This window comes from Leiobunum rupestre, chromosome 8 (assembly GCF_980474605.1).
Source record: "Leiobunum rupestre chromosome 8, qqLeiRupe1.1.hap1, whole genome shotgun sequence".
NCBI classification, from domain to species: domain Eukaryota; kingdom Metazoa; phylum Arthropoda; class Arachnida; order Opiliones; family Sclerosomatidae; genus Leiobunum; species Leiobunum rupestre.
Window position 1 is genome coordinate 41,577,776 of NC_143391.1, and position 9,677 is coordinate 41,587,452.

General features: G+C 30.5%; 2 protein-coding genes across 2 annotated transcripts; one reads left to right on the plus strand and one right to left on the minus strand.

Annotated features, from left to right (window-relative positions):
• Positions 1-5,341: 5,341 nt before the first annotated feature.
• LOC149933382 (uncharacterized) lies at positions 5,342-8,739 on the plus strand. The gene is made up of 13 exons (XM_090157284.1): positions 5,342-5,369; positions 5,587-5,703; positions 5,768-5,875; positions 5,946-6,017; positions 6,391-6,462; positions 6,531-6,876; positions 6,949-7,114; positions 7,344-7,574; positions 7,630-7,706; positions 7,770-7,877; positions 7,934-8,202; positions 8,261-8,356; positions 8,415-8,739. Exons 3-13 carry the CDS (start codon positions 5,790-5,792, stop codon positions 8,737-8,739), a joined length of 1,848 nt encoding a protein of 615 aa, XP_090013410.1. The 5' UTR covers positions 5,342-5,369; positions 5,587-5,703; positions 5,768-5,789.
• A 47-nt stretch (positions 8,740-8,786) lies between these two features.
• On the minus strand, positions 8,787-9,207 carry LOC149933383 (uncharacterized). The gene is made up of 2 exons (XM_090157285.1): positions 9,167-9,207; positions 8,787-9,114 (listed from the first exon to the last, which is right to left on the minus strand). Exons 1-2 carry the CDS (start codon positions 9,205-9,207, stop codon positions 8,787-8,789), a joined length of 369 nt encoding a protein of 122 aa, XP_090013411.1.
• Between the last annotated feature and the right edge of the window lie 470 nt (positions 9,208-9,677).

Genomic DNA, 9,677 nt, shown 5'->3' on the forward strand with positions numbered 1-9,677 from the left:
ATTGTTACTTCTGGTCATACGCTGAAAGCGCGGCCCACTCTTAACGGCCTTGAAAAACGCCAGAGGGAAACGGGCGCGTAGACCTCTATAAACACGGATTTACAATGTTGGAAATTGCGGGGTCCGTATACGCTGCCCAAAAAACCTTACTTAGAATTAAATTTAAGGAACGTTTTTACAAAACTAGGTTATATGTAAACCACAGCTATTCAAAAATATAACTTTCATGAAAATCGGACTTAAATATGTAGATTTTTAGGCGGAAATATAAAACCACGAAAACTGGGGTCCCGTAAATTACCCTAAAAACTATACTTAAATTTAATATTTACTGATATGACCGAAGTTGTAGGTCCGCTGAATCCTAACCTATCCAATAATATTTTTTTAACGTTATTGGACTTAATTTTAAACAAAATATCTACCACATAAAGGAAATCACCGAAAATAGTAAATTGGGCAAATTCCCAACTTCTTGGGCTCCGATTTGAAAACTTTATGAAAGGCTATCAATGGTAATATATGTACTTTTGAACGAGTTATCATTGACTCTTCTAGTTATAACCGTTGAAGAGGTATGCGTGACACGGCGGCATCGGCGGCAACGGCTACACTGTACGTGAGACTAATACACACAAATCCTTAGGATTGTGTGTAAAAACAGTAGTTTCGATCAAAATTCATAGGAATTGACGGAAAATTTATAAGTTGTTTAAAATTGGATTAATGTATAGATAAATTGAAACACAAAGTATTTATTTTGGTCAATTTGATCAAACTTGACCAAAATTGGAAAAAAATATATCTAAATTAGCCGAATTTTAAAGTTTTGTAAAAATTATATAAAAATAAACTAAATTCGACCAACTATCTCAAAATTGTTTGAATTTTTTTTTTCAAAATTGAAAAATGTTAATAACACTAAAAAAATTATCAAAATTAATAGTTTCAATCCAAAACGATCAAAATTTATAGGAATTGATGAAATTTATTTATAAAGATGAATTGCTTTTTTTAAATTATTTTCCAAATTTGGAAAAATAATAGATAAAATTTTGTAAAAAAAAGTATACAAAATTAAAAAAAATTGTAATTTCAATCAAAAACCGCATTAATTTCCAATCTATATCCGTAGTTGTTTTGGTTCTAAAAGATCTAAAATATTATTTACTGAAATAATATATAAAAAATAAATGAATTCCATTAAAAATTATTTATTGAACGAAACGGTATTTTTTTAATCATAAGGTATAATAATGTTTGGTTTTTAAAATAAATGTTAACTATAGCGAAATAAATTTTGTTCAGTTAGTATATTTTGTTGTCAATATTGGTTTCTTCATGTAAACGGTAATACCTAACAGCAGGAAAATTGGCGCGTATGCTAAAATCTTGGCTACCAGTAATCCACGATGGATATTAATCCGTTAAATGTTGTGCAATGTTTAAAGCAATTTGTCATTTGTGGAATTAGAATTTCCAATATACAGTAAAAGTGCAACTTTTAATGATTGTGAAAAACGTGTTGCGAAGGAGTTATTCAAGAACCTGTGTAACATTTTAAAGGAATACACATTTCTAGAGGAAGAACTAGTTGGTATGATCATGGACTAATTAATTAGTCCATGGTATGATTTAATATTTAACAGCCGTAGTAGAAACACGTAAAATAAAATAAAACTATAGACAATACTACAAATATTTAATATTGTTTTTGGTAGAAATTACTTTGTAATTTCGATTTACATCTTTTTAATGTAATAATTAGTAAATTACGTAGTAAACTAATTGATTTGTAATATTAAATAAATTAGGTAGTATAATAATTTTAGTGTAATAATTACGTAGTATAATAATTTATTTCATTAAAAATAATTATTAATTTTGAAATTTTATGATAAACTGATTTTAAATTATGGAAAATATATAAATAATTAAATTAAAATTAAAATGATTCGTAAAATAGTAATCTATTTTAAAATAAATTAAAATGATTAGTAAAATAGTAATTTATTTTAAATTAAAATTATTAGTAAAATAAAATTTTATATTACAATAAAATAAATTAAGTTAATAATTTAAAATTAATCATGAAATATAATTATTAATAAAATAAAATTAAATTAATTGAAAATATTAATAAATTTAATTTAATTTTTATTAATAAATAATTTAACGAAAGTAAATATTTTCATTAAAAAATAGTATAATCTAAAATAGTAAAAAATAAAATTAATTAAAAGGAAACAGTTAAAATTATTTAATTCACTCTTTGATCGTGTCTTCACTGGGCGCTGCCATTTTCATACAGGACTTGAGCTTCACCGTTAAAATGTTTGTTTTCCCTAAAACCGGTTTTGGGGGTCTGTAAGACAATAACGGCTGATTCGGAGAGCACGTAAAAGAGTGAATGGGAAATAATTCAAATAATAGATTATATTAATAGTTAAAATTAAACATTATCGGCATTTTTTAATGGTTTTATTATAATACTGAAAAAAATATTTATGAAAAAAAAATTGAATTTAAAAATTTTGCTAATTTTGATCTATTATTTTCCAAATTTGGAAAATAATTTAAAAAAAGCAATTTAACTATATAAATAAATTTCCATTAATTCCTATAAATTTTATCGTTTTTCAATTCAATTCAACTATTGATTTTGATAAGTTTTTTTAGTGTTTTTAACTTTTTTCAATTTTGAAAACAAAATATTTCAAACAATTTTGAGATAGTTGGTCGAATTTAGCTTATTTTTATATAATTTTTACAAAACTTTAAAATTGGGCTAATTAAGATCTATTATTTTCCCCTTTTGTTCAAGTTTGATCATATTGACCGAAATAAATACTTTGTTTTTCACAAAATCGCAATTTATCTATACATTAATCCAATTTTACACAACTTCTAAATTTCCGTCAATTCCTATGAATTTTGATTGAATTTACTGTTTGTGATCAATATTTTTTTAAATTTTATATATTTTTTCTATTTAAAAAAAAATTATTTCAATCAATTTTGAAATATTTTTCGATGTTTGTATTTTTTTATTTTTTTCTCACATTTTTTTAAAATTTTAGCCATATCGATTCATTTTCACCCATTTGGTTCAAATTGATCAAAATCGGATTTTTTTCGTAAATTTTTATCATTTTTTTATAATTTTGGTATTTTAATTTTTTTTTTAATTTTTTCACAGAAGGACCCTTGGAATCGGTCAAAATCCCATGTTATTTTCAATGGGAAAATTTCCATTTCATGTTGTAAAAAACATTTTTCGTTGCCATGGCAAAACCGTTACCCATTGAATAAAATCCCTTTAGGATTTTTCAAGTTACATGAAGGTCTACCAATCCCCCGAGTTTAAATAAAATCGGTGTGTTACACCTCAGGTCGTCTCCTTGTTAGTGGAAAATTTTGAAAAAAGATTTTTTTAAGATGAAGCCTAATTATACGGTAAATTTGTTTTAAAAGGTAATTTAAGGCAAATAAATAATATGGAAACAAATATTTTAATAGGGTAGATATTTTAATATTACAACATTAATATATACAGATATTTATATATTACATATTATACTTCTGGTGTGCAGTTATCACAGAAATAGTTTACAGTATCTTTGGAAATTTCTCCTTCGCGGTTTTTTGTAAATTTTTAAGATTTCTTAAATTTCCCGTAGAAATTTATAAATTTTCTCAAGATTTGCTAAAATTTCAATTCAAATTTACAAATTTTTGCAAGATTTAATAAAAATTTGCGGAAAACCATCAAATTTCATAAGATTTATTAAATTTGAGAAATTTGTCGGAATCGATAAAAAATTTAAAATTTGCCAAAACATTTGAGAAATTTGAAAAGATTTTCTAAAATTTAATTAGTAATTTTAAATTTGGAAATTTTCAAATTACTGGCGTGCACGAAATTTGAAAGAGTGTCGGACCCCTCGACTCTCCTTCACTAACAATGTAAGCGAGGCAGCCTCATAGAGGGAACTAGCTACGTGTTTCGTTGAGCTCCAAACTAACAGCCCTACGCAGTCAGCCGTCTGCTTTCCCGGGAAATTTGAATAAGAAAACTGGTTTTTAAAGTTTCCTTTCAAGCAAAGACCTTAAACTAAATCCTACCTCGTTTAAAATTGAATACAATCGACGTGTGATTGATCACAAGGTAGGCTGTTCAATCTTAAACTTTGCACTAGTTAATTTAAATGCTTATAAAAAAGGCAAAACCTTCATAAAATTATAAATTTCGGGTACTAGAAAAACGCGAAATTGCTTAAAATAATACTTAAACAATTTATTTTTATCTCACCATTTCATGTTTGCATGCTATATCTTATTTCCTAAGCCACAAAACGAAATTTCCAATGAAATTTCAAGACATTTTTTTCGATAATTTTAGTTGTTTTATTTCAAGACTTGCTGTATAAATTGTCGCGGTGTAAATATTTAGTAATAAATTGCATGTTTTAGGGTATGTTTAAGGCTTCAGAATGAGACCAATTGTGCACGGCAAGGCCCATATTTCCCGATGGGTATAAAGATGATTCCTCTATTTATATTAGAACCCCAGCTGCAAATTACGTTCATATTACGGATATGATAAAAAAACGTGATTTCAGGTCTAACGAGTTATTTTGCAAACACCTAATTTTTATCCATGAAAACTTTTGTAACTTTTGCTACTCTCCTACTTCAACATCTAATCCTCCGAATGTTATTTGCTTTGATCAATCGATTCAATGCTACGTAAATCACAAAGACATGTCAGTCCAGTGTTGTTTAGGTGATGAGGTTGAACGGAATAGTAGATACATTGATTGTTCAGACAAAAACATACAGTGCGATATAACTGGTGAGACTTCTGGTAATTCTGCTGGTAATAAGGTGGTTTTGTCTCAAAATCTCAACTCTCAAGCCCCACAATATCAGAAAAGTGAAATCAATAACAATTCCATGAGGTATGTTGTGAACTTTTTTTGTCAGATGATTTAAGAATTTTCAAAATTATCGCATTTAGTTCTGATGATCTTGTCATTCCAATGTCGACTATTTCTAAAAAGCAGATTCCATTGGGACTAGACCAGTATGAAAAATAAATGATTTTAGAATTATCATGATGGTTTTATTACAGTTATTAGTTTGCTCTTACATCCCTAGGTCTCCTGAAAGTATATATTCAGATAAGAAACTGTTGCTAGGTTCATATAATTCCAAATTATTAGATACATTTCAATTATCCAGTTATTAAATTTTCCTTGCGTAATCATATTCTTCAAGTTGGTTAATAGTTTTGTGTAATTTGTTAGATCAGAGGTTCTATCAGCTCCGATTTCAAATAATGGCAATACTTTTTCTAACCGAACAAGGTATGTATTCGTAATGATAAAATACGCGAAAAAGTAGATAAGTCCATAATTAAAAGGGATAATATAGCTAAATCCTAAACAAATTTGAAGAAATTTAAAAACATACTAATAACTCGTACCGATAGGTCTTCGAGCAACGCGAAACTTATCATGTATTCGTAATAATGATATAAAATTATTCACTTCTACAATATTTTAAAAATTTAATTATAACTAGTACGCCAAAAACTTTCAATTATCGAGAAAAACTTCAAAAGGCATTATTGAAGTTGTCGAGTACGGAGAATTTGTATGCTATTTGCAAAAGAAGAAAACTGTATGAAGAAAATATCACGTAAGGAAAATAATAAATTTGTCTAGTTTTATAATAGTTACCTTGCGGCTATTTAAATTTTTAGTCAAAATAAACAAACCTATGATATGGATAGTTCTCCTGCCGCTCTATCTGGAATATTTGAAGACCAGACTAAAACTAATACCACGATTTTAAACTCCGAACCAACTATGTAAGTGTATTTTAGTTTGTAGAATTTTCTCTGGCATGGCCTAGGTTGATTTAGTGTTTTAATTAAACAGGGTTGAAAAAGCTAAAGCAATACTGAGCCAAACACCTACCCATGAAAATGTAAATGAAAGTTTTAACACAAGGTATGTATAATTTAAAATATTTGTTATTCTTACTGCTGCCATAAGTAATATAATAACAATAAGTATGACAATTAGCACAAAGTCTTATGAAACTGATTTTCAGAGTGATTTCGTAATCAAGGTTTAGTTCATCACAGAGCCCCTAGTGTCTAAAATACGCTGGAGCTGAAATATACTACTACCAAGGACGATAATATACTACTCAGTTCGGTTGCGATTCCAAGTCGGAGCTGGGAGCGAGTGGCATTGTCGAAAAAAAGTTTCCTCCAAAAAATTTGCACAATATAGTGTCATATTTATAGTTATTATGTTATTGTTGCTGGAAGTCTTAATTTTCATTTAAATTTGATTAATACCATTTGTACTATGTCAGCATGGAAAAATCTCAAGAGGAACTCATAGAAACACCAAATTCCGCTAATTTAAATGCTAGTTTCATCTCCAAGTAAGTATTTATGGGAGATATGGTATGTTAGCTCGTTACATATGTCACTGTAAAGTTTTTTTATGCAGTGCAACATTTGGCAGACCTAATAATCCAAATATGCAAATTGATGACTCTGTATGCCAATCAGAAGTTGACAATAACAAAGATTTGACATATTTCACACCCCACTGCTTTGTCGAGACGGAAAAACTAATCTCCTTAGTTGAGGCCTCTGTAAATACGAAATGCATGGTCAATGGTTGTGGCCGGAAAGTTCGGCTACAAAAATATTTTAAAGAGGAAAAATTTTACATCTCTTGGAGGTGCAACAGAAAGTCAAATGCACATAAAGGTTTATGGACTTCTGCGAGCGAGGATTTCAATCTAAAATTTGCCTCTTGTGCTTTGTATTCTGGTAGCTCATTTTCTAAGGTTTGTATAACCAAAATCTCGTTGTAGTCAGGGGTAACTTTACCATTATAATTGCAATAATATTTTAAATAGTTGCAAACATTTTTCTCTCATCTTGGAGTGCAAACCATGAGTTACACTTCACTCTACCAACATCACGAAGAATCCTGTTATCCAGCTATTTTGCAATACTGGGATTCTGAACAAATATCATTGCTTTCCCAAATTGAGGAGCCACTTATTATCTCATGCGATGCCCGTAAATAAGTCCTCTTAAAAAATAATGCTGGTGTTATGTTGATATCTTCTTTACTCTAAATCGATTTTACCTGCTACTAAGAGCTTGAACATACGAGGGTTGTCTACTCTTTAATAGTAGTAGCAGGTAAGGTGTTTTATAATAAAGACATGGTAGATTTCGATTATTGCTCTACTCGTACTCTAGTAAATTAACTAGTTTTAATGTATGGTTTTAATTAATTAACTAGGTAACGATTCTCCAGGCTTTTGTGCTAAATTTTGTACGTATACAGCTGTTTGTGTAAAAACAAACAAAATAATTGCCATTGAATTTGCGGAAAAAAGCGAAACTGATAACAAGAGTGTTAATATGGAGCCTCTTTGTTTTCGGAAATTAATACAGAAATTAGAAAAGCATTGCCCCGCGGGAATTGCTGAGGTTGTAACAGATGCTCATGTCCAAATCAAGAGCATTTTAAGTAAGATAAATCAAGGTTAGTTAATTAGTAAAACCTAAAATGTTCTTCTTAACAGGAAAAGAATATCCTAACATTAAGCACTCTCATGACATCTGGCATGCCGCTAAAAATATGAGAAAAAGGCTAGTAAAAGTAATTACTAGGTCAAAAACATGTAATATTGGTACTACTATTCCATATTCTTTTGATTTCCAGCTTAGCAAGGAGCGAGGCTGCAATATTATTGAACGATGGATTGATCATCTCATAACGCATTTCTGGTGGTCAGCGGAGAACTGTGACCAAGATGAAGACACAATGAAGGTTAGTAATTATACTTTTGTTATAAATAATTGGTAATTGAAAAAATGCTTTAATAGAAATTGTGGTTAACCTCTCTGCATCATGTGACTAACGAGCACAAGTGGGGTCTTGGAGCTTGTGCCCATGGCGAGTTAGATGATGATGAACACCGTGACACGGAATGGCTAGACTATGAAAGCGTTGCCTATCAAAAGCTTCGCACCTTGATTTGTGACAAAGATTTCTTAAAAGATTTCCATTTCTACGAAAATTTTAGGCACACTGGTTCACTAGAATCATTCCATTCTGTTATTTTGTCATACGCATTGAAAAAATTGCCATTCGGGTAAAATAAATTACTTCAAACAGTGTAACTGTTTTCGTAACAATATTTAATTTTTCAGCTACAAGTCATATATAGCACGGAACTTATTAGCAGTTTTGGATCACAATATGAATGTCAACCGTCCTCAAGCTAAAAATAAAAATGGAGTCTTGAGGTAAAACTATTAGGAAACTTTTTCATTTTTGATTCCAATTTAATGTTTATGTATGTAGGTACAAAGTAAAATGTTCTAAATCTACCGCTAAGCGCTCTGCAGTGCCTGTGAAAGTACCAAAAAGCACTAAACATTCTAAAGACCTGTTAGAATTAACCCTGTCTAAAGAAATTGTAAGGACAGCCCGTGACATGTTTGATGATGTTGTATTGGTCAGAAAATCACTAGCTACTTCTAAACCTGGGCATTCAAAACAAGAACTAATAGACATGCGGGAGGAAAAATCAAGGTTTTCTCAAGAAAGTTATCCAAGCAGAGAGTTGGAAGAATTGCTAAATGTATATGACCTTAATAATGAAATTAGTGATGATAATTCAAAATAATTGATAATTAAATTTTATTAAAACCAGTTTATTGCCATTAATTATTTTTACCTAGCCCCACCACGACCACCCCTATTGCCTCTTCTTCGGAAATTTGCGGCAGTTTCTTTATACCCAGTGTAGATACCAGTAGCGCTGGGATATCTTTGCCTAATTTTATGCACAGCACATGCTGGGACAACTTCTCTTTTCCCCCTCCCCAATGGCCCTATGTGCCAGGCAATAAAGGCTTTGTATGCAGAATGTCGGTAACATCTGTTGTTATCTAGGTACCGGATATTACCATCATCATGTCTGATTTCCATTATTATTTGTAAAGCTGCGTGGTTGAGTATGAGGGCATCAAATGGTCCATCAGTTATGCAACCAGTCCCCCTACAAAAACAGATTGGTGAAGTTTCATCCTTTTAAAATAAAATAAACTTGCCTTCTTTTAGTGCAGCATTCTCTCTCTACTGGGGCTGGCATGTCTCTACAATTTCCACAATTGCACCATGCAGGCAAACCCTCGGGATCCCCAGCTGGTGGTTCTGGAGGGTTTGGTAGGGGTTGTTGCCCAACGTTCACAATGTTATCCGGCCCAACTTAATTTCCATTAGGTTCTGATGGCATGTTTTCCCCAATCATTTCATTAGGGTTGTCCAGCTCTAGTTCATGGCACTCTTCTACATAATCTTCTAATATTATTTGGGGATTATCTTGTAGGATTCCGCACAAGGTCACCAATAGTCGAGTCCGGGACATCTTCGAAATCTAAGCAATAGATCTTTTATAATAGGTGAAATAAAATATATAGACACACAATGAAAGGAGAACTTACCTCTACGGTGCCCCTAACTAGGTTTTTCTTTGGTTTCTTAGTAGTTCTTTTCTTTTTAGCTTTTGGTTCCAAGGGTAAACTTTGTGACGGTTCAGTGTCCAAATATATGCTTGTTTTC